The sequence below is a fragment of the Arvicola amphibius genome, chromosome 12 (assembly GCF_903992535.2).
Source record: "Arvicola amphibius chromosome 12, mArvAmp1.2, whole genome shotgun sequence".
Classification (NCBI taxonomy): Eukaryota; Metazoa; Chordata; class Mammalia; order Rodentia; family Cricetidae; genus Arvicola; species Arvicola amphibius.
The window spans coordinates 166,719,064-166,744,892 of NC_052058.2; the positions used below are offsets into that span (position 1 = coordinate 166,719,064).

A 25,829-nucleotide genomic window follows, 5' to 3' on the forward strand; every position below is an offset into this window, starting at 1 on the left:
TGTACCTGCAAATGACCCTGAACTCCTAATCCTCTTGCCTTTACCTCCTAAGTGCTAGGAGTACAGGTGTGTATTATCACAACTGGTTGAATCTTTTTCTTTATAAAGAACCCAACCTCGGGAACTTCACTAAAGCAACAGAAAATAGATGAGTACAGAGTTCACTTATGTTGTAAACTCTAATTCATTATAGAGATACATGTCTCCATATCTATATATCTATATAAAGATACAATCATTTTTTTTTTCGAGACAGGGTTTCTCGATAGCTTTGTAGTTTGTCCTGGAACTCACTTGGTAGACCAGGTTGGCCTTGAACTCATGGAGATCCACCTGTCTCTGCCTCCCAAGTGCTGGGATTAAAGGCATGCCAAGTCATACTCATACTGGGCACAGTGGCACACATCTTTAATCCCAAAATTTAGGGGGTGGGAGTTGGGGGCAAGGAGGTAGGTGGATTTCTGTGCATTTGAGGCTACCCTTGTCTATAGAGCAAGTTCCAAAACAGTCAAGGGCTACATAGAGACATTGACTCAAACAAACAAACACATAAACGATTAGCTTATACTAGATTGCTTTAAAACATGAGTTTACACTAACTGAAAAAGTAAGGTGGAATGAAAACATGTTTAGACAAGGAGAAACAGAATTCCTTAAAGACAGTTTGACACTAGCCTGGTCTACAGAGCTAGTTCCAGGACAGCCAGGACTGTTACACAGAGAAACCCTGTCTCAAAAAACAAAACAAAAAATTTTACAGGATAATTGCTACATACACACACAATAATAATAGCAAATTTTATTAGGTAAGTGGTAACTGGCGAGCACTGCACGCCACAGACACAGGAGGGGCTCCCAGTATGCGCACTCACTCTCTTGGCTTTTCTCTTCATGCAGGAAGAGTTTCTCTGAGGCCGATGATGGCATGAGAGGGCTTGCAGTGTTTAGTTCAACTTGGCCAACAATTCCTCCAGTTCTGGCCGAGCTTTGAACCTTCCCTTGAAGTCTTCTTCGGTGTGCTAGGACAAGGAAAAGAAAACAAATGGCAATCACCACAGAACTTTGATTGCCCATACATACAAATGCACCTCCAAAAAGGGTCTGTGGGCAGCTCTTCAGAGAGTAATTCAGAGTCAGCCCTTTCTTTCTTAATGAGTATGCAGTGTGACCCAGACTTGAACTGGGAACCAGGAATCAACGTTGAACCACCTTCCTCTTAGTATGCTGAGACAAGACAGACATGTAAACAGGATGCTACAAGTATTACACCAGAAGTTTTCTGGTTATATTTATTTGATTTCTTATCATGTTAGAGACCAGGGCCTTTCACATAAGAGGTAAACACTACCACTGAGCCATATGGTCTAAAAACTTTGGGTTTTTTGTTTGTTTTATGAGACAGGGTTTCTCTCATAGTAGTTCTGGCTGTTCTGGAACTCACTCTGTAGACCAGGCTGGCCTAGAACTCACAGAGATCCCCCTGCCTCTGCCTCTTTTTTTGAATGATGGTGTGTGTGTGTGTGTGTGTGTGTGTGTGTGTGTGTGTGTGTGTGTTTACCCACATGGAAGTAAGGGCAACATCTGAAAGTCAGTTCTCTCCCTCCACTATGTGGTCCTGGGAATTGACCTCAGGCTGTCAGGTTTGGTACCTTTACCTGCTTGGCCACCAGTCTTGTTTGCTTTTTTGAGACAGGGTCTTGGTATATAGTCCAGGCTGACCCTGAACCTACTATTTAGACCAGGCTGGTCTCAAACCTCAATCTTCCTGTTTCTGCCTCCTCAGTGCTAGGATTACATGCACAGGAACTGCAGTATTTTTAACACAACCAGCACATTCTCACCCTATATGCAGATCTCTGTGGAACTGAAATAATCACCAAACAGGTATGGATAGAACAAGGGGAGCTAGATGAAGCAATATACCAGGCTAACATGACATAATGGGAACTGTGTCATAAGAATGATTGTCATGGCAACTAGATCTGAACCCAATATTTAGGCTAATGTTGCTTATTTCTGCAGGCTTCTCATTCTTTACCAGATACATACAATGGAGCTATAATCATTCATTGGCCTAGAAAACGTCTCTCTAAGGTAATGCCCTGATGCAGTGGTTTTCAACCTGTGGATCGTGATCCCTTTGGGGGTCAAATGACCCTTTCACAGGGGTTGCCCAAGACCATCAGAAAACACAGATACTTACATTGATTCATAACAGTAGCAAAATAAGTTATGAAGTAGCAACAAGAAAATGATGAGGAACTGTATCAAAGGGTCACAGTGTTATGAAGGTTGAGAACCACTGCATTCATTATACTGTTTATAATTTTAAAATATGTTTCTGCTTTATAGCTACCTGAAGAGAGAATCTGGAGGTGATGGGCTCAGTCCCTAACGTCAGGATGCTGTGATGGAGGCCAGCTCCTGTGTTACTCATAGCATCATTCCTGACACCTCAGAGGCCTCAGAGTAATGGTCACAGGGCCACCAGGCTGTACAGTTCTCCTGATAACAACTGAAATATACATTTCTCTGTTATTTCAAAACCAAGCAGCACTGATTTCTTTATCTTCATTGTGAGCACACAAAGGCTACCAAGAACCTCTTTCCACACTGGCACCTACCTCCCTCACTGACAACTTGACTCCTTCTGGAAGACTGCTTTGGAGTATTTCCAAGAAAATCTCTGCAAACGTAGCACTCAGACCACTGATCTGCAAATGAAGAGAGATGTCTAAGGGAGAGCACTGAAGGTCAGGTGACTTGCACACAGCCTGGGTTTCCCTGCATCACCTCCCGTGGGGAAGAGGGTGACTGGCAAGCAGGGCCTGGACTCCCTTTCAGCTCCAGTTGGGGAGAGGCTGATACTCAGAGAGGCTTCTGAGCTCAGTTCCCACAGGATTTCTCTTGCTCTTTGTTGAAATGTCTGCCCACCATTGTTCCTGTAGGCATGGAATGTCACAGTCAGACCAATACTGATTTTCTGATGCATAGGTTTACCATACTGCTGTGGTCTTCAGGAATCATGCAGGAATCTGATGTATAGGTTTACCATACTGCTGTGGTCTTCAGGAATCATGCAGTGAGATTTCAGCTTATAGATCAGAAGGCTGACCCACCAGAAAGAATATATTCTGATGGAGATAAACCCAGTTTGCAAGGTGCTGGGCCTACCACCTTTTGTATATCAGCTGATTCTCACAGCAGATCTCTTGTGAAGCTGTAAGCACTCTCCCTTGGTGCAAGATTCAGCAGAGTATGGATTATTGGGCACAATTCTCTCCCAAGTACTGGTATATTGGGTCACCCCCCCACTCTGTGGGACTTAGTCCCGCAGTCGACAGCCTTGGTTCTCACAGTCTAATCTCTGCTTTGTTCCTTGAGGGACATTAGAAGCCATCTCCCTGCAGCTCTCTTCCATTTGGCAAGACATGCAGTCATGAAAGGAGTCTTTCATTCAGATCACATTTGGGACCTTCAAAAATTAAGGGACATCTAAGCTCAGAGAGCTGTCTTTGTTTTGCGCTGGAAACTTTACAAAATAGGAAGAGAACAGCCTGAGAAGATAAACTGGTGCAGAAAAAGACATAGTGGAGAGGTCATTTCTCCTTCAGATCCAAGTCCCGCACTCGCTGTAATTCTTCTTCTGGACCCTGAAGGGACACTGAGGCTAGCACTCAGAAGTCTCTGATATCATACTGACCAGGTGTTGGTGTCAGGCCTGTCTTGAGAATCCAGAGGTGAGTCAGATGTGTGGTGGGAAGGTATAAAGAGTACTATGAGGACCCACAGGAGAAATAAGCGTTTAACTCAGTCAAGGTTAAGTAAAAAAAAAAAAAGCTTCAAGAGTGGATAATGTCTGGGTGAAGTCTTGGAGTAAAATGGAATTAAACTGGTAGAATTAGACAGTAGCATGGTCAGTTTTCAGGGCTGAGAGAGTAGCATTCTGTAAAATGTAAACTGCATAACAGCATTAGAAAATCCAGATAAGCTCCTGTGGTTGGAGTGAAAGGGACATCAAAGAAGAGCAGGAGGGGACGCATAATGGTGCTAGTGCTACAAAAGTCCTACTGCACACTATGGGCCTTGGCAGCAAGTAAGAGCACCTAAGAGACATCATAAGCAAACTGCTATTTAAGGACTTAAAAATTTCAAAGTCACTTTAAAATTAGGATATTTAGATTTAGGTATTGCTCCCTCAACATTCTTACTTCTGCTGATAAGGTTAAAAGGGACTTTTGTGGACTAAAAGGGGGAATACAATGGAACTGTAAATAAAGTTTCACACAATGGAATAATTTTGGTCACAAAAATGAATGAAGTTCCATACTGAACAAGTATCAGAAGACAAAGAAGGATTAAGCATTAGGCTCAAAGGATTACAAAGAAGGAAATTGTCCCAAACAATTAGTTTTCAATACAATGAGGTCCGGGAGTACATTGTGCAACATCCACAAAAGTCCACTACACAACCAGGTCTACTGTATTTAAAGCTCAGCCAACAGATCAGGGGTATGTGTGTTTGTGTGTGTGCACCTAGGGGTATTGTTATACAATGATGCTTGGGGAATGAATGCGATTTCATAACAGGAGAGGTGGAGGAGTCAAGAACCCAGCTGTAGAGTACACCATTATTTAAGGGCAGGAAGAACAAATGGAAAAAAGTCTGACAGATGGAGAAAAAGATGGAGGAAGGGAACCAGAGAAACAAAAGGACTTGGGATTCCCCCAGAGTGCCTACCTGAACCACTCGCTCATGGGTGGTAAGGACTGAGTCTAGGACCATTTTGTTGCCTTGGTCTGGTAGCCTCATCACCTCCATGGTTTTGGTGGGCATCGCGTAACTGCAGAAGAAGAGTTAGCTGTTGAGTGTCCACTCAAACCTGCAGCACCACATCTACCAGGGTCATCTGTGAGTACAACCACTGCTCCATATCACATCTCCTACAGGATGCTTACCTGCAGCCAGTGTTGAGTTAAGCAGATATCTTTGCTTTGTCTAGACATCTCTGAACTCTTAGGGAACACACTGTTCAGTGCCTTTCTGTGTCCCCTTGACAATGACTGACACATTACCCTGTGTGTAACCTTGGTGATGATACATATTTGCTGCTACTGGAGCAAATTCTAAGGGATTCTAAGGGAATCCAGCCCAGCACTTACGCATACTTTGGAGGTGAGCCCTGATCACTGTGTGTGTTATGGAGAAATAAAGCGACATGTCCAACAGCTCTGGAGCAGTGTCTTTCAGCGTCAGCACTGGTAACGTTCCACACCAGGCACTCCCGTTGTGGAAGCTAGCCTATGTATCCCACCTCTACCCACTGAATGCCATGAGGACCCCTCCAGTGGGACAGAATGATTTCAGTCACTAGGTTGGGAGTCACTACTGTCAAGTCTGTGCTTACTTGCTCTATTAGCTTCAGTTGGCCAAGCTCTACGGGGAACAGAGCAGTGTGTTTGGAGACTGTCATTTTTCAGTCCACTCTTCCCGCTGAGCTTCATGTGTAAATGAAATTACAATCTGATCCTCTGTGAGCTACTGAGGATCTGATGTGGTGGTGGGACTGAACCAATGGCCATGCAGAATAAGGTACGTTGCATTCATCTCACTGAAAAGTTCATCAAACTAAAGAGAAATGAAATACTAATAACGACAGGTAGCGGTACCACATGCCTTTAATCCCAGCACTAGGGAAAGTGAAAATCTGAGTTCAAGACCAGACTGTTCTACAGAGTGAGTTCCAGGACAGCCAAGACTACACAGAGAAACCCCATCTCAAAACAAAAAACAAAAAACACCCACAAAAACTCTCAAAACAACAAGCAACAAAAATAAAGAGAGAGAGAGAGAGAGAGAGAGAGAGAGAGAGAGAGAGAGAGAGAGAGAGAAAGAAAGAAGAGTGGCCTCACAGCCAGTGATATTGAGTGCTACTTTCACATTCCATGAAACATAGGTTGGTCAGCTTCAGGCCTGGAAGCTGCTCCTCGATGAGTATTTCTGTCATTGGTTCCCCACCCAGGTACCCAGGGGTGCTTAGGAAGCTGCTTAGCAAGGGAATCAGGCAAATCAGGAGAGACACCTTTTCCTCCTCTTTCCTGGAGGAGTGGCAACTGCACAATGCAGACCAAGGGCAGAACAAAGATGGCAAGCTGCTCTTCTAGCCCAGTTCCAACTCAAGGGCACAGCTGTTATCCCCACACCCATCCCCACTCCATAGGAAAAAGTGAAATGGAAATCACAAGAAAACAAACTCATCTCTGAAAAGCAGAGCAATGTGAATGCCTAGAGGTTGGAAAACCTAATCAATGCAGAGAAGTAAATTGATAAAACAAACAGTTCTTTATGCTGAGCTCTTTGATGCAAAGAGCCAAGAAAGAAGCAAAAACCAGTATGCCATTTATTCCTGCTGTTCTAGGAAGCATGTCCATGATGGCTGAACACAATTTAAACCAGCCAGCATTTACCCTGTGCCTAGAATGTACTGCTTAATTAGGCCACGTCCTAGGACTAGACCACTAATGAAGACAGAAGCAGCTCTTACCTTATAAAATTTGACATAATACAGAACATAATCTGAAAGTCATAGTTAAATAAATAAATACAAGAATAAGGAATGCATATTACAAAAAGAAATGTGTATACCCTTTATTTCTCCTGAATATATAGCATAAGGATTTAGTAAGCTTCCTTAAAGAAGTAATAATCAAGATGACAACCAAGAAAAATTGGGACTGGACTGAAGATGTAGCTCAGTTGGTAGAGAGCTTGCCTAGCAAGCATGAAGCTCTGGGTTCAAACCCCAGCATGGAATTAAAAAAGTATCACACACCATTAATTCCAGAAGGAATGACATTCTAAAGACATTAAAGCAACAGGAACAAAGGACAGTGAGATAAAGGCCCAGCAGAGAAGGCACCTGTCACCAAGTCTGATGACCAGAGTTCCATCCCAGGGACCCATATAAGGAAACAAAAGAACTGAATCCTGAAAATTGACCTCTGACCTTCACACACGTTGTGCTTTATGCACCCTGAGACATGTGTGAACAGCACATACACAGTAAATACATTTAAAAACTAGGCTAGTTAACTTTCAGTGGTTGCCAGTACTGCAGGTTGGGAGGGGAAGAGACTGGTTGTATGGGAACATTTGAGGTCAGTGAGTTGTTCTATGTTTTGACTGAAAAGTGAAGTATTCTACAGACACATCCCCAAAAAAGGTACCCTTCCTACCTTTCCTCAACTTTGATAGAGAGCCGGTTGCAGAGGCGGTGGACATACTGGGCATAGCTTTCTGCCAGAGTCATGTCATAAGCAGTCAAGTGAATATTTAAAACACCATATTCATAATCTGTCCCCAGATTAATGGCTCTCACGTCCACTTTTGCTTTCTTCTTTTTAGGCTGAATAGAAAACAAAGAGAAAGAAAATAAGTCATCTCTCCAGCCCCCTCACTGCCTGGCTTTTTAAAATTTGTTTATTTTATGCACATATATGTTTTGCCATGGGCGTTGGTGTTGAATCTCCTTGAACTGGAGACAGTTGTGAACTGCCATGTGAGTGCTAGAACGTGAACCTGGGTTCTCTGGAAGAGCAGTCAGTGCTCTTAACCACTGAGTCATCTCTCCAGCCTTGAATATATTCTTAATGGGAAGAAGTATTGCCAGCTGCTTCCCATCCTGACAGCTGGACCGTGAACATGATGGTTGAGGAAGTAGCTGCCATCAGCCAATGAGAGAAAAAGGATGAGAAGTATGGCAGAACAAGTGATGGTATAGTTAACTGATTTCTATATGAAAGAGAAAAAGCTTCTATCTTGTTTAAGCTCTTACTGCGGATGGTAGTCAAATCACTACCCCAATTCATGTAATAGGTGTTATGTCTCATTCTTCCTTTTATTTCTAGAGCCAAATAATATTAAATGCAGACATGAACTGACCGGATTCTGGACACTTACTGGCCTCACATTCACAGACACATCATTATCTCTTCCTTAATCAGTTTCCCTTTCTGTCCTGGTTATCTTGTAGGACAGCTCTTGAATCAAAAGATAGGATTTTCAAATTTGCTCTGAGGCTAAAATTGCAAGAGCCTAAAAAAACTGTGTTCATCTTTGTGAATACATGTAATACTGCACTGTACATAATAAGCAGACTTTACTAGGAACAGGTATGTTTTCTATAAAAAGAAGTGCAGTGTTGGTGCACGCCTTTAATCCCAGCACTCATGAGGCAGAGGCAGGTGGATCTCTGTGTGTTGGAGAGCAGTCTGGTCTGCAGAGCCAGTTCTAGGGCAGGCTCCAAAGCTACACAGAGAAATCCTGTCTCGAAAAACCAAAAAAGAAAAAAAAATCGTTTTCCTACCAATTTTTTGCAAGGCATCAATTGGGCATATTATATAATAGGTACCTGATCACTAAGCATTTCAAAGCTTCATAATATCTGGATTGAGAGACTGCTGGGTTATTCAGAGCAAAAGTTTCTTAACCCTTACAGACATTGACAAATGTATGAGGGCTGGGGATGCACCTTAGTGGTAGAAAACTTGTCTACCATACGTAAGGCCCTAGCTTTTATCCATACCAATAATTCAGATAGAAGCTATGGACTCAGCTGGTTATGATGTCTCGGGTCTATAATTCCAACTCTCAGAAAATTTACATACAAAAATCATTTAAAATGTAATTTCAGGATCTATCATGCTTAGAATGATGAGAGTAATTTAGCCAGAGTCACAAAGTTTAAACATGATAGACTGAAACTGAATATGTTTCCTGTGGGGAGCCATCCTGACACAGGACTCAAGGATGAATGTACTTCTTATGAAGTTCTTTGGCAGCAAGTTCAAATAGTTCAAATAGTGGTCTGCACTCTGCCTTAGAGAAGCAATTGCAGGTATATAGTTGTATGGGAGAATTAAAATGAAGAAGCAAAAGCTGTTGAAGATTTCCTAACTAGACCAATAAAATTTCTCAAATGCTCTGCCTCCACGAAGCCACAGACAAGACTCAAAGTCAAAGCCTCCTCACATGCAGAGAAAGTTAACCACCCACAGAAGCGATCAAGCTTCAGGGCGAGGGCAACAAGGGAAATGACTGAACGATGTTTGGGAAAACCTCCTAGTCATCACTTGCAATGATCCAAGGTTTGTATCCACATTTACTTCTGCAAATACTCTAAAATCCAGCTATTAGGCTGAAGATAGCAATCCATCTCTTACGTTCCACACACCAATAATTCAACTAATGTTAATTAAAATGTTTATTTTTAATTATTAAAAATTTAATTTAAATTAACTCATTAAAATATTTTGATTGAAGTAATTGTGCATAATATTTCTATTATAATTTTTAATTATTTCAATTATGCACAAGTACACACATACATGACTGCAGGTACCAAAGAAACCTCAGGTATTGTATCCCCCTGGAGTTGAAGTTATAGTCAGTTATGAGCCAGCTGATATGAGTTTTGGGAACCAAATTTGGGCATGAGTAGAACATGCCTTTTTTCTTTTTTCTTTCTTTCCTTTTTTTTTTTTTTTTTTTTTTTCAGTTTTAAGAGAAAGAGTTTGTCTACGTAGCCTTGGGACTGATTCTGTAGACCAGGCTGGCCTTGAACTCTCAGAGATCCACCTGCCTCTGCCTCCTGAGTGCTGGGATTAAAGGTGTGCACCACCACTGCCTGGCTGCAGTGTATGCTCTTGACTGTTGAGAAATCTCTCTAGTCCCTCAACTAATGCCATTTATAATTTCCATTTGGAGGTCTATGCTGAACTAAGTACTAAGAGGATTTTTGTCCCCCAAAATATCATAAAGTAATAAAAACCCAGCAATTGGGAATTTACTATGATGAACATGCCAAGGAGCAAGACCAACAGCTAGCAGAACCATCTTCAGCATGCATGATCCCAAACTAAAAAACCAGAGACAACTAAGGATAACTGTGTACCCTTTACAGCTCTGCTGTGGCCCATGTGTGTACATACGATCTTCTACTGTGGCCCATGTGTGTACACACGATCCCCACAGCTCTGCTGTGACCCATGTGTGTTCACACGATCTTCTACTGTGGCCCATGTGTGTACACACGATCCCCATAGTTCTGCTGTGGCCCATGTATGTACACACGATCTTCTACTGTGGCCCATGTATGTACACACGATCCCCACAGCTCTGCTGTGGCCCATGTGTGCACACACGATCTTCTACTGTGGCCCATGTGTGTACACACGATCCCCATAGTTCTGCTGTGGCCCATGTATGTACACACGATCCCCACAGCTCTGCTGTGGCCCATGTGCGCTCACCTCTGGCACTTTCACCAAGTGTCTGTATCTGCCAATGCCATGAGTAGGCTTTGTCCTGTAGTACCGACTGGACCTCAGAACAACACCACCTAAGGGAGAACAAGGAACATACGTATTAAGGTAGTTCTTGCTTATTCCCAGTTTTCCCTTTCTTTTCCTCCTTTCTTTAGCTCCCACTAATTAGCTTTCTTTGGGAAAGTCTCTCCTGAAAAGTCAAAGGTGTTCAAGGGAACAAAATATATTTTAATGAGACTCTCATTTCTTCTTGTTCCTCCACAAGCCATCTTTTGACATTTTTGTTTCTTGGTTTGTTTGGTTTTGTTATTGTTAGTTTTTATTTATTTATTTATTTTGAGAGCAGTAGCTCAGCAGGTAAGCTATTGCCAAGCTTGATGGCTGAGTTCCAACTCCAGGACCCAGATGTAGAAAGAGAGAATGAATCCTGAGAGCTGTCTTCTGTTCTCCATATGTGTGCACACACACCACAGACCACAAATCCTCCTTACACACATACCTCGGACCATATTCTTCTTAAGACAGGGTTTCACTCTGTAGCCCAGGGTAGAACTCACTATGTGGCCCAAGATGGCCTGAAACTCACAGCCTTCACTCCTATCTCAGCCTTTAAAGCGCTGAGATCACAAGTATAAGCCACTATGCCCAGGCCTTTTTGAAGTTTTCTGATGGAGACTATGGAGAAAAGGGAGCAGCCAGCAAAAAAAAAAAAAAAAAAAAAAAAAAAAATCAGGAATTTCTATAAACTCTTAAAAATCGTGCAGTACTGTACACAGCTCAGCTGCTCACCACTTGCCTAATGCTCCCAATTCAAGTTTGAGCCCAGCTACCACAAAGAAACAAAAAGTGTGATTTATTTGTGTTTATAGAACAATATTCAATATATATTTTAAGGGAACTCCGTCCTTCCCAAATCTAGGTTCAGGTATATATGCCATTATTAAGAAAAAGCAGGGGCTTTCTACACATGCAGTGGGCTCAGCAGGAGTATTTACTACCAATATCTTGCTTTCAAATACACACACACACACACACACACACAAACTTTTGTTGGTTTCTCTAGTCTCTTTGAGTCATCATTCTTATTTTTATTCATAAATAAAAATAAAATGGCAGTGTGATGGTTAGCATTAACTGTCAGCTTGATAGGATTAAAACTACCAAAAAGACAAGCTTCTGAGCAAGTCTGTGAGGGGTCTTCTAGATTAGGTCAACTGAGGCAGTAAGACCCATCCTAAATATGGGTGTCACCATTCCATGGCTTGGGTTGGAGGGCTACACCAAAAAGAGAAAGCTGGCTGAGAACCATCATTCATTTCTCTGCTTCTTGACTGTGTAACAGTGTAACCAGACGTCTCTTGTTCTGCCACCATTCCTTCCCCACCATGCCAGACCAGGTGCCTTCCAACTGTGAAACAAAGCAAACTCTCCCTTATTTAAGTTGCTTCTTGTCAGGTATCTGCCTGGAACAATGAAAAAATTAACTAATACAGGGTAGTTCACAACATTTGGTGAAATGACCAAGTCATTCTATGTATGAGGTAGAATTGCCACTTACACTTGGGTCTATCGGACTATGAAGTTCATGCTGATAACCACTAGGTCATAAGACATGACTATCTATAATAATATACTAACTAAATATAATATAATAACATAGACTTCACAGACAAATAAGAGTTTTTTAGAGGAAAAATGAAAGATGAGTGTTATAGTTGAATATAAAGAAGAGCATATAAAGAAGAGCATATAAAGAAGAGCATATAAAGAAGAGCATATAAAGAAGAGCATATAAAAAAGAAGAGCATATAAAGAAGAGCATATAAAGAAGAGCATATAAAGAAGAGCATATAAAGAAGAGCATATAAAGAAGAGCATATAAAGAAGAGCATATAAAGAAGAGCATATAAAGAAGAGCATTCACAGGCGGGAAGCAGGAAGGCTGTGACTGTGGCTGATGTCAAGTGAGTGGGCTTATTTACTTATATGAAAATGTAAAACTTCTGGTCATTAAAAAAAATCACTGGGTAGTGGTGACTTTGGCACATGCCTTTGATCCCAGCACTCAGGAGGTAGAGACAGGCAGATCTCTGTGAGTTTGAGGCCAGCCTGGTCTATAGAGTGAGTTCCAGAACCGGCACCAAAGCTGCAGAAAAACAACACAAAAACAAAACAAAACAAAAAAACAAAAACAAAAGTCATGGCACAGTTGACTGGAAAACATAAAGTATATAAAATAAAAAAGTGCTAATTGTCTATTAAAAGCTTTTACAGGGTTTGGAAAGACAACTCCACCCTTAAGAACACTGGCTGCTTTCCAGAGGACTCATATCCAATTTCTAGCACCACATGGCAGTAACTGCAGTTCCAGGGAGCCATGGCCCTCTTGGGTTCTCTCTCATTTCTTCTTAACCAATGCTTACCAGTTTTTTGTTTTTGTTTTTAAAAGTACTGAGGCCAGCCTGGTCTACAAGAGCTAGTTCCAGGACAGGCTCTAGAAACTACAGGGAAACCCTGTCTCGAAAAAAACAAAACAAAACAAAACAAAAAACCAAAAAAAACCAAAATAAAAGTACTGAAACCGCTGGGCAGTGGTGGTGTGTGCCTTTTTAATCCCAGCATTTGGAAAGTAGATATAGGCAGATCTCTGTGAGTTCGAGGCCAGCCTGGTCTACAGAGCAAGCTCCAGGACAGGCTTCAAAGCTACGGAGAAACCCTGTCTCGAAAAAACAAAAACAACAACAAAAAACAAACAAACAAAAAGGCTGCAACCTTTTTAGAGCTTTTCTTTCCTTCCTTCCTTCCTTCCTTCCTTCCTTCCTTCCTTCCTTCCTTCCTTCCTCCTTCCTTCCTTCTTCCTTCCTTCTTCCTTCCTTCTTTCCCTCCCTCCCTTCTTCCTTCCTTCCCTCTCTCCCTCCTTCCTTCCCTCCCTCCCTCCCTCCCTCCCTCCCTCCCTCCTTCCTTCCTTCCTTCCTTCCTTCCTTCCTTCCTTCCTTCCTTCCTTCCCTCTTTCTTTTCTTCTTCTGAGAGGGGTCTCACTATGTAGCCCTTGATGACCTATAGCTTTCTATTTAGACCAGGTTGGCTTCAAAGTTGGAGAAACTCTTCTGCCTCTTTCTCTCAAGTGCTGAGATAAAAGGCATGTGAGATCACACCACTCTACCTGGCTGATGTATGATCTTTTAAACTTTCTATACTTTTTTTTTCTCATGGTTTATTTTTTTTTTATATTTAAAAAATTTCCATCTCCTTCCCTCCTCCTCCCCCCTCCCTCTGCTCCTCCTCCCCCTTCCCTCCCCTCCTTCTCCCCCTTCCCTCCCCTTCCCTCCACCCATACCTCCCCTCCCTCCCTCTCAAGGCCAAGGAGCCATCAGGGTTCCCCACTAAACTTTCTATACTTTTTAATCTTACAAAATAACTAATAAAATTACCTTCTGACAATTTTTTTCTTGATTTATTTAGTCTTCAACTTGTTAAAAGTAATGTTAGGTCACAGAGATCCAATAGTGAGTTACAGTACTAAACTAGGGTCTTCTGCAGGAGTAGCATACATTCTTAACCATCTCTCCAGCTCCAAGACAATAATCATTTTCATGTTGGAATGATAGCTTTGTCAATGAAGTGTTAGTCTTGCAAGCATGAGGACCTGAGTTCAGGTGCCTAGTGTTCACATAAAAAAATTAAGAACTAGTCAGGCAGTGATGGCACACGCCTCTAATCCCAGCACTTGGGAGGCAGAGACAGACGGATCTCTGTGAGTTTGAGGCCAGCCTGGTCTACAAAGTGAGTTCCAGAATAGTTAGAACTGTTCCACAGGAAAACCATTGAAAAAAACAAAAATAAGAATAAAATATAAAAAAATTAAAATTAAGCATTGCAGCTCCCTCCCCAGTGGTGAGGAGGGAGAGGGGAAGACAGGAGGGTCCCTATGACTTGCTAACTAGTCTAGTTAGTCAGTGAGCTCCAGGTTAAATGAGGCACACTCTCTTGAAATTGTACACAAATTGAGGAAAACAGTTAACACCAATCTCTGGCATACATACCTGGAAAACACACACACACACACACATACACACAAGCGTGTGTGCGTGCACACAAAAGCAGCTGGTATTTGGAGAATCCTAACTCTGGGTCTAAAACTAAAGCTATATCTGTCCACTCCTGCAACCATTCTAATTATTACCATATTTAAAGTCTCTTACATATTGTCTTGTGCACTATGAGTTCATATTTGTTCTTTTTCTTATTCCTTTATCTCTGGTACTCATTAGTTACATGACAAACAGCTGTTGAGAGCACAAAAGTCCTTGTGCTCACAGACAGCACAAGGGATGTTACACGTGCAGGGTTGTCTTTTCAAGGGAAAAGATGTATAACATGTTTTCTCCCCAGATGACTGGGAATGGAGGTGGCTAATAGTCTAGGAGATTCTTGCGATATCTGTAGGGCCAGACATGGGGCATGCCTTTAATCCCAGCACCTGTAAACTCAAGGGAAGAGAATCTCTAAGGCCAACCTATATGACACAGTAAGGTTCTGTCTCAAAAGCAAGTCAGCGGGTAGTGGTATGCACACCTTTAATCCCAGCACTTGGAGAAGGATAAGTGAATCCCTGAGTTTAAGGCCAGCCTGGTCTACAAAGTGAGTTCCTGGACAGCCAGGGTTACACAGAGAAACCTTATCTCAAAACAAACAAACAAATTATTACTTTACATGGAAGTGATAGACTTGTGTAACCCAAACTCACTACAGGGTTCTTGCTCTAACCACTCCATGTTCTTGTCCACGGTCCTAGCCTAAGAAAGGAGGATCTGGCACCTGCCATCCACCTAAAAAATTCATTAGACATTCTAGACAAAAATCACTGTAGAGTGCTAGAAGGTCATTTCCAGAAAGCAGACCACACCATGAAATAATCACTTACCTGCAGAACAAATGGGATTCTCTCTCAAAATTCTGAATCTAAAATGAGAGGGAAAGTATGTTGAATATAATTAGATATTCACATTTATTTGCGGTATTACTATAGCCTTTATGTTCTATGTTAGGGTATGCTAACAGTAGATGCTTCCTTAGTCTCTCCTTTCACAAACATAATTAAGCTCCTATTATATAGCAGTTAAAGTGGTCCTGAGTATGCAAAATACTAAGTACAGCATCTCTTACAAGGTCCACTTGGGAATGGTAAATACAAACAAATGAGAAAGCACTGATCCAAGACAGAAATATGTACAAGAGTCAAAAGAAGTATGGTCTCTTCAACCAGGAAGGTTGAAATAGGGAAATAGAAATATTTAAAGTGAGTTTTTTAAAATTAGGAACTAGAGGATGGAGAAATGGCTCAGAGGTTAAAAGTACTTGCTGCTCTTGCAAAGGACCCAGGTTCAGTACCTAGCATCTACACAGCAGATCTCAACTGTCTATAACTTCAGTTCCCTGAAAGCCAATGCCCTTTTCTGGTCTCCCTGGGCAACAGGTACGCACATGGTACACATATATACATGCAGGCAAACTATTCATACACATAGAATGTTTTTAAAAATTTCTTTCTCTGTTGGCTGGAGAGGTGGTTCAGTGGTTAAGACTCCTCCCTGACTAATCTTTGAGAGGACCTGGGTTCAATCCATATGAGAGCTAACAATTGTGTCTAACTCCAGTTCCAAGGGGACCTGATGCTATTTACAGGCTGGCAAAACACCTGTAATATAAAATAAAAAAAAATAAATCTCAAAAAAAAATCTTTCTCTTCTGAACTCAGTTGCTTCAGGGATTTCGAGCTACTGTGTAGATACGGTCAAGTCCAAGAACCATACCACACAAAGCCAATTCTGAAAATGGTACAAGAAACCACCGTCACAGCTTTAATTCCAGCATTTGGGAGGAAGAGGCAGGTGGATTTCTGAGTTCAAGGCCACAGAGATAGTTCCAGGACAGTAGGGCTATACACATAAGGGGGGGAGAGAGGGAGAGGGAGAGAGAGAGAGGGAGAGGGAGAGGGAGAGGGAGAGGGAGAGGGAGAGAGAGAGAGGAGGGGAGGGGAGGGAGGGAGGGAGGAGAGGATAGTCACAAAGATATGAATTTCTTAAGGAGATAAACCTGTTGTGGAATATTCCTTTACACTGTGTGAAGATATGTCACTGTTATTTGGTTTAATAAAAAGCTAAACAGCCAACAGGCAGGATTTTTGGGGCAGAAAGAAAGTTGGAAAGAAAGCACATTGTCAGCCAGACATGGAGAAAGCAGGAAAGTAGCATGGGCCATATAGAATAAAAGTAATTAAGTCACAGGGCAGCACATAAATTAATAGAAATGTATTAATTTAAGTTATGAGCTAGTTGGAAACAAGCCTAAGCTATCGGCTGAGCTTTTATCATTAATAGTAAGTCTCTGTGTCATTATTGGAAAGCTGGCAGTCCAACTTCATTGACCCTAAGTTCCTGAGGAATAGGTGCTTTGTCAAGAAGCACAAGGAAGGCAGACAATGCAAACACTGTGAAGGCAATGAGGACATGTGCAGAGGCCATTAAAGCCCTTGTGAAGCCTAAGATGAGCTTAAAAATGCTCACCCCAAGCTTGGGAAGCAGATTCAAAACTACATGGTCAAGGGTTGCAGGCTCCTCCAAAGTCTAAGGTTCAAACGGAGACAAAAGACACAGCTCTAGCTTAGGTGCAGGTTTCAGTCTCAGCTCAGGCTCCTAAAGGCCTGAAAGGCCCCACAGAAAGTCTTCTATCTGCCAATGTGAGGACAAGATGGACTGGTCTGACACACCTACACAGTATTTACAGATGGTCAGTGCCCTATGTTGTTTTTACAAATAACTTGAGGCAAGGTCTGTTAAAAAAAACTTAAAAAAATGAAAGTGACTATGGGCTGGGGTGTAGCTCAGTGGTAGAGGGACTGCCTAGCAGCCCAAAGTCCCTAATAGTGCAAAAACCAAGAAAAGGAGGGACAGGAGAAGAAGGGAACTGATCTCAATTACTTAGCTGCTTATGACAGGAAAAGAATTGAGGATGAAGTATGAAAAGGTGTAACAGGATACGAGTAGAATTTAAGTGGGAGATAGAGGACAGGGAGGAAAATTCAGGCTGGAGAGGTACCAGGTCATGAAGAAGCCCATAATCTGTAAATTTTTTTTAACCCTGTGTAGGAAAGGGAACACTCCTCTGAGTTTTAAAAACTCAGCTGTTGGTAGAGGCCACTCATTTGTTCCCAGCTGCCTAGACCCAAAATAATCACTCAGAATCTATATTATTTAAATCACTGTTTTGCCAATCACTTAAGCGTATTTCTGGCTAACTCTTATACCTTAACCTATTTCTATTAATCTGTGTATCGCCACGTGGCTGTGGCTTACCCTTACTGGCAAGGTCTGTCTCCTGCAGGCAATACATGACTTCTTCCTGACTCCGCCTACTCTCTCTCTATATCTTTTCCAGGCTGGTTATATTCTGTTAAGCCATTGGTCAAAAGCAGCTTCTTTATACATTAGCCAATAAAAGCAACACATAGACAAAAGGACTTCCCACACCACTCAGCAACAAATCAGAGATGAAATGGGAAGCCGTGAGACGGAAGCAGATGAGCCTTGCAGTGGTCGAGCAGACTACAAGAGGATGGAGGAAAAGGGACAACAGTGAGAACTCGGCTGCACGGGGGTCAGAACAGGACAGCCAGCTCTGGTCTAGCTGAGTAGTATCTGCAGCATTCTAGTTTCTACATTCGGAAGCTTTGAAACCAAACTGTGGTACAAACAAATCTGTAATGGAATGCTGACTGAACCATTTCTAAACCATGACATTAAGCAAGTTGTTTGATGTCACTGTAATTCTGTTATTTCATCCTTAAAACACAGGTAATAACAGATAATCTCATAAGGCTGAAATGCTATCTTAAACTGAGTCAGTTTCCTATTTTATGAAATGATGGCATTTGTATTTGTTCTATAATATTTTTGTGAAGGTTAGAGATAAGATATAAAATGCTTTGGTATCATTGCAGGTGTTTATTAACATAGATAAATAATGATGAAAAATATATTGAAATGGAAAGAGAGCAAAAAGAGAAGGCTTCAATAGATACGATTTTAAAACAAACAAAAAATGTTGGATTTGAAACCTAATTCTAATTTATATAAGCTATACCATTTTAAAGCAATAGATTTCACTCTCTTTAGACTTCAGTTACTAAATGCTGTAGGCGAAGATAAGGATTATAAAATTTATTTTGAGTAAGATGGTATAATAGTATACCAAGACTGAATTTAGAACTACCTAGGAGACACATCTCTGGGTATGTCTAGGGTGGTGTTCCCAGAGAAGTTTAACTGAGAGCTTTCACCTCTCCACTGATTGAGGAAGCCATGCCTTCTCCACCACAATGGACTGACCAAACACTCAAACTGTAACTCAATCCTTATTTGATAATAACACTAAGACCATAGTTAATAAAGATAGTATACCATTTGAGAATTCTGAGCAGAGGAATGATGTAATTGAATACAATTGAGAGAATCACTCCAATTTCAGTATGAATGGGGTGGGAAAAGTAAACATGGAGAACAGATGAGGAGCTGATTCCCAAGAGCTTAGCAAAACTGGAAGCATGAGGCTAAAAAGGCAGTAAGATATGGTTTGACTCTGTAAATGCTACAGTGGAGCCAATAGGCTCTTCTGATAAATGGTGGAACTGCTGTCTGGGTTTCTGTCCTGCCTGGTTTCTGTCCTCTCACCAGGTCCCACAGCCATTTAGCCCCAAAGAAATCACACAGAGGTCTATATTAATGATAAACTGATTGGCCCATTAGCTCAGGCTTCTAATTAACTCTTATAACTTATATTAACCCATTATTCTTATCTATGTTAGCCACATGGCTTGATACCATTTTTAGTGGTGCAATCATATCTTCCTTCTTCTGTGGTTGGGATAGGACTAGGGAGGAATGGGCTTCCTCCTCCCCAGAATTCTCTTGTTCTCACTGACCCACCTCTGCTTCCTGTCTGGTTGTCCCACCTATACTTCCTGCCTGGCTACTGGCCAGTCAGCATTTATTTAAAGCATAATTGACAGAATATAGACAATTGTCCCGCACCAGTGGAACAAGAGAAATGACAGTATCAAGGTAACTCCAAGGTTCTGAACCATGAGATGAATGGAACTGCTTTTTTCTGAATGTGGTGAAGGAGCAATGTGCCAGGGAATTAAAATTTGAAGTGCTTTGCAAACACATAGTAGATATGAAAGCAAAATCTATAACAGCTATGAATCTATTGTTGGCTGTATTTATCATTAATATCCTTACCTCAGGAGAGAAAAGGTTTGCTTAGAAACAGCATCTTTCCACAGGCCCAGTACCTACAAGACAACAGTCATGTGAGGACCTTAATCTTTCCGAAAGCCAAGCACCTCATCTCACATTGAAACCCCACAGTATATAGACCAAAATGTACCAAAGGGCTCTTACCTGGCAAGCAAACCAAGGTCCTTTTTTCTTTCTCTGCCCACTACAGATGTAAAAAAACCAAAACCCCTCTCCCACAATTTTTCATCCAATTTCCCTTTCCAAATTTGATACATTTTTCTTTCCTTTCTTTAATTATTTGATTATGTATTCATTTTATTATTTATTTACTTATACTTTTTATTTATTTATTTATTTATTTATTTTGTATACAATATTCTTTCTGTGTGTATGCCCGGAGGCCAGAAGAGGGCACCAGACCCCATTACAGATGGTTGTGAGCCACCATGTGGTTGCCGGGAATTGAACTCAGGACCTTTGGAAGAGCAGGCAATGCTCTTAACCTCTGAGCCATCTCTCCAGCAGCCCAAATTTGATACATTTTTCTAATGTCAATCATAACATATAGATTTGCCATTCACTGCATATTAAGAGGGTCTTCCTTAAATATTCTTTAATTTTCAAACACTGCAAGATAATTTTTGGCAACTAAAGCCCAGAAAGGTTTTACTTCTTAAAGATGGCAGCTAATAAGAGACTAAGAAGACTGTCTCACTCCAAAGGCTGTGTCTTACAGCACACCAACTCTCTCAATAGCAGCAGGAATAATCACATTACCACATGAGAGAAAACAATACTAAGAGAGGAGGCAACTGATATTTTAACCTCACTTTGTCCTGCTAGCACCTACGTGAAAGATCAGTGTACTTTCTTAATAAGGAAGAATGTGGCACATAGAAGTTCTTTTTATAAACTAGACAATAAATTCTAAACATCTGAATTTCTGCTCATCATGGGTAATAATTACAATCCTTTTGACATGTATATGTAAAAAGATTATACAAAAACATAAAAAATCTGAGACACTGTCCCAGTCAAGACTACCTTAAGGAAATATAATGACTAAATGGGATATAATATCAGGATGGATATTGGACCAGAAAAGAAATTAAATAAAAACAAAAGTAACCTGAATAAAGTATGGGTCTTTGTTAATAATAGGATATCAATACTGGTTTATTATTCATGGAAATTACACTACTAATATATTTTTCCATGTATTTCTTTATTTAAGGTGGGAGAGTACACATGGAGGTAAGAGAACTACTTGAGGAAATTTGTTCTCATCTTACACCATGTGGGTCCCAGGAATCAAACTCAGATTGTCAGGGTTGACAGCAAGTCCCTTTATCTGCTGAGCCAGCTCAAAGGCTCTAAAATGTTAATAGAGAAGAGTGGGCTTTATGTGAACTCTTCATGGTATTAACACTTTTTTTTGTAAATCTAAAGCTATTCTAAAACAGTAACTTATTATTTCTTTCTTTCTTTATTAGTTATTGTTATGGTACTAGAAAATCCAGGCCTTGTGCACTTTGTCAGGCAACAAAGTTTCTTTTTTAAAAAGCCTAAGTAAGTACCAAATACTGTACTGCATATTAAAAGGAATACAAAATCAAAATGTAATGAACACAATGAACTTTAAAGGCAATATATTAGGTGAAACAAACCAGCCAGTCACAAAAGATTGAATACTGCATGATAGGTTCCCTTTCAATGAAATATTCAAGTCTATAGGGAAAGGAAGTAGAGTTAACAGTTGCAGGGCTGGGAGCGCCTTCGGGATGACAGATAAGGAGTATAGTTTGTTCTAGAGTTGATGGAATGATAACACTTATATTAAACAGCCAAAAGAAACTATAGATATTAAGTGATGAAATAAAAACATATGTTTTTATTTTTATGTTTATTAACAGCAAGTATGCCTGGCAGGACTTCCTGGGGCTCAAGTCCTGAGCTTTTGCAGCTTATAGACTTTCCTAAAGATACATTCAAAATCAAGAACCATCTCCTGAGATAAGTACTTAAAAGGCACCAACGAAGCAAAGTTTCATATATGACTTCAGTTTGCATACATTATTTCAAACTACTTCTCTGAGACCCTTAATATCATCCAATGCCTTCTATGTTGAGCCATCTTCAGGGGTGAGGTTCAGTCCTGTTCCTCTCAGGTACACATTCAAGTTTTGTTTGGGGAAAATTTAGAAATAAATAAATAAATGGAATTCCTCGCTGTCATACATTAATTATCTATTTTGCTGAATGCCTATCCTGTGTCTAAATCACAACACAAGATAAGTATTACTAACCCTGTTTTATAGTGCAGAAAACTGACACTAAATCTACTTCAAAGTCACATAGTAACTCCCCAAAGCTAGCAGAGGATTTAAGGGTTTTCTGGCTCTAAAGTCCATAATTTCTCCACTATTTTACACCTCCTCTCCCATACGAAGAGATGGTACTTAGTGATACATGTAACACAAATAACAAAAACTCAGAGTCAGACATTGGGATTCAACCTGAAGATCAGAAAAGTGAAGCAGCCAAGCCACCAGAGAGCTCTTACCTCTTTGAAATCTTCAGATTTAAAGAGAGAAAGTTCTTCTATTTCTGGGAGTAGAGGCATGCACCACTACCTGGCCTGAATGGTTGACTAGTGTGTGGCTGCTTTGCATTGGCCTTCAGGTAAGCTTTATTAAAACACAAATAATATACCACTATAGTTACATCATCAGAGGGAGAGCTGATGAAATGTCACAGTGGGTAAAAGTGCTTGCTGGGCAAATTTGATGACCTGAGTTTGATTCCTGGAACTCCTAGTGGAAGAGCAAACCAACTCCTGAAAGCTTTCCTCTGACCTCCACATGCCACCATGGCAAGCACACACCCGTACTCTGTGATGTGTATGTGACACACATGCACACCACATGCATACTCATAATAAAGGCTTTTTTTTTTTTTTTGAGGCAGGGTTTCTCCGAGTAGCTATGCTGCAACTCACTCTATAGACAAGGCTGTTCTGAAACTCAGAGATCCACCTGCTTCTGCCTCTTGAGTGCTGGGATTAAAGGCGTTTGCCACTACTGCCTAGCTAACTATGGCAACTCTTATAAAGAAAACATTTAACTGAGGGTGGCTTGCTCACATTTTCAGAGGGTCAGTTGATTATGATCACAAAGGGGAGAGTAGCAATGTACAGCAGATGTGGAGCTGGGGCTGAGAGTGCTACATTTCAGGCAACAGGAAGTTGATTGACTCACAATGAGGGAAGCTTGAGAAAAAGAGACCGCAAAGACCATCACTACAGTGACACATTTCTTCCGACAAGGCCATACCTTCTAATAGTGCCACTCCCTTTGAAGAAAAACATATATGTGTTATATACTATATAGGTGTAAATCATACTTATTGAGGAGTGAATTAAAATGTCTAATGTAAACAGGCATCGTGGTGTATGCCCTTAATCCCATTAACTGGGTGAGGAAGAGGCAGGTGGATCTCCATGAGTTTGAAACCAGCTTGCTTTCTGTAGAGTTTCCAGGACAGTTGGTGCTATATTCTGTCTCAAAACAAACAAACAAACAAACAAAGAAACAAACAAACAAAACCAAAAACCAAAAAAAACTTTCCTGGTTCAGAACCTGAACATTTGTAGACATCTCTAATTGTCAGAAGGGTCTCACACCTAGAAAATCCAAACTAATCTCCTTGTGTCTTCCACAGTTTGAACCTAGTTTCCCACTCTTGTATAACAGAATAAATGCAATTCTTTTTCATACTAATACTAGCACCTCAAGTATTTGAGTACAATGATCAATGCTTTCAAGTTTTTCTAAGTTCTCTCAAAAAACTGCTGCTTCTAATGTTTCCTTTGGCTATCCTCTTCCAACACGACTACACTGACTATCAAAATTTATCTTCCCATAGGCCATTATGAGCACAGATTTTATAACCATTGACATTTAAATGTCCACATCTATTCTGTCTGCCGGGATTGCTTAAAAATATATGAAGAGCTGCTCAGCAGTGGTGGCACAAGCCTTTAATGCCAGCACTCGGGAGGCAGAGGCAAGTGGATCTCTGTGAGTTCGAGGCCAGCCTGGCCTACAAGAGTTATTTCCAGGCCAGGCACCAAAGCTACACAGAGACACCCTGTTTCGAAAAAACAAAAACAAAAAAACCAGAAAACTATGTGAAGAGCAAATAAAACTACACAAATGGCTACAAGACACCAACACCCCTATTAGCATCATTTTTTGTCCCTTACAAAGTATTCACTCTACTTATAGTATCCTCCATCATACCTTTTGTGTTAGTATTCAGACATCTGTACTGGTCCTCTGCTGTAGCCACGAAGAACATCACCTGTTCATATTCCCTTTTAAAAGGGCCCTGTCCACCTCCCATCTCTCTCTTTCTCTGTCTCCATCTGTCTCTGTCTCTCTCCCTTCTGCTGCTCCTGTCCCCAGAGGCTGGTCTCCCCACTCCCCTTCATTACTTTTACATTCCCTTTTCCTTAAAAATAAAACAAAACAAAACCCTCCAGGTGAACTCTGTCTCATGGCATCTTTCTTGTGCTGCTTTTTCTAAATTACGACATTTTTTGGTTTTCTTTTTTTAATTTTTGAGACAGGGTGTCAAGTAGCTTAGGCTGGCCTCAAACTCAATCTGTAACAAATGCTGTCCTTGAACTTCTGATCTTCCTGCTTCTACCTTCCAAGTTGTAAGATTAAATGCCAAAGCCTGACTTTGTCAGATCATGGCCTTAATGCCAAGTTTCCAATGACTCTTCTAGAGTGTGAATAGTTGGAAATCACATTTTTTTCAGAACACTGATCTTTCCTTCCAGCATTCCTTGGAAGGAAGACAAACAGAGCCAGAGAATAGACTGGAATGTTAAAACTGACTTATTCCTATTATCCTTGCACCAGACCTGTTATCGCAAATTGGATAACCAGTGAGTCCTTTATAAAGGACGAAAAGAGAAACTCAAATTTAGATACATTCAAGTGTAGTCCCACATATCCACAAGTGGCAATAAGCATATGAATTTATAAATACATTTAATATCTACAATTAATGCCTAAAATAAAATCTCAATATGATGAGAGAGAAAGAATATAAAAAATCTAAGCAGCACAACACACATGAAAACCCCAACTGAGATCTGTTAAATTTGTCATGGGAAGAGAAAAATAGGGACTGGATTTAAGAATGGTGATTTAGCTAGGTCAGTGGTGCATGCCTGTCATCCAAGCTGAGGCAGGAGGACTGTGAGTTCAAGAGCAATCAGGGCTACATGGTGAGACCCTGCTCTCATAAAAAGAATGAAGGCGGGGTTGGGGGTGGGGTGGGGGGGACGGACTGTGAGGAGTGGAGGGAGGGGAAAACAAAACAGGATGAAGCGGCTGGTTCTCCTTAAATAAGATTTTGGAAGCCAAAGAGTACAACAAGATGGTTGATTCACCCTCTTCTTTGACAGACTCTTAAATAAGTTTTTGTAAACAAAAATGTAACCTATCATTTTCATATTCCTCTTCTCACCGAGTAGCTTCATTCATAACCCAACCACTTCAACAAGACAAGATTCTTAAAGTTGGTTTAACGTAAAAAAAAATAAAATGACCTGCCTAAGGTCGGACAATTTATGGGCACTATGCCGATGCGTCCTAATTCCCTCAGGACACAGAACAGCCAGGAGACAAGCGGAGGGGGCGTGGTGCAAAATTCACCCTGGGCGGAGGGAGGCACCGCAAGGACTGCTGGGAGGGGCACGCTCGCAGAGTTCTAGGCCCGGATAGCTACCCGCCGCCACCTTCCAGCTCTGCTTTGTCTTCCGCCTCCCCAGCGCTCTGTGCACGTGAAATCTACATTACCTTTCCCAGGGTTCCGCTCATTCTTAGTTACTCCACCTTCGGAGCAGACCGAAAAACCGCCCCGGCAGCCACGACCGCTGGGTTTCTGAAGCGCGCCCGGAAAGGTTTTAATTAGGTCCGTCTACAAAATCCGACCGAGATTCTCTCTACTCCCGCAGCACTTTGGTTCCGTAAATTTTTAAAACCCAACGACAAGAATTTTTTTCCCTAATCCCACTGTCAATCCAGGTCGTGTCACGTTCCCTGTGATTTCTCTGGGCAGTATTAGTTCCTATTCTTTGTGTTACTCGGTTGCTTTTCACATAATTTTGGTATCTCTCCTATGAGACTA

At 41.2% G+C, this 25,829-nt stretch overlaps 1 protein-coding gene across 1 annotated transcript; it reads right to left on the bottom strand.

The window, feature by feature from the left end:
• Window positions 1-440: 440 nt before the first annotated feature.
• Mrpl48 (mitochondrial ribosomal protein L48) lies at window positions 441-25,607 on the bottom strand. Its single transcript, XM_038313877.1, has 8 exons — window positions 25,499-25,607; window positions 19,626-19,678; window positions 15,251-15,288; window positions 10,312-10,400; window positions 7,237-7,406; window positions 4,742-4,844; window positions 2,625-2,714; window positions 441-1,019 (listed from the first exon to the last, which is right to left on the bottom strand). The coding sequence occupies exons 1-8, from the start codon at window positions 25,517-25,519 to the stop codon at window positions 945-947; spliced, it is 639 nt and encodes a 212-aa protein (XP_038169805.1). The 5' UTR covers window positions 25,520-25,607; the 3' UTR covers window positions 441-944.
• Window positions 25,608-25,829: the final 222 nt, after the last annotated feature.

Bases quoted from the DNA above. Each gene is read 5' to 3' on its own strand.
- Mrpl48 (XM_038313877.1), bottom strand. From the start codon at position 25,519: ATGAGCGGAACCCTGGGAAAG. The intron at 19,679-25,498 runs GTAATGTAGATT...GTTGTCTTGTAG, and splicing joins TGAGCGGAACCCTGGGAAAG to GTACTGGGCCTGTGGAAAGA. The intron at 2,715-4,741 runs GTAGGCACTCTG...CTTCATTTGCAG, and splicing joins CCCATGAGCGAGTGGTTCAG to ATCAGTGGTCTGAGTGCTAC.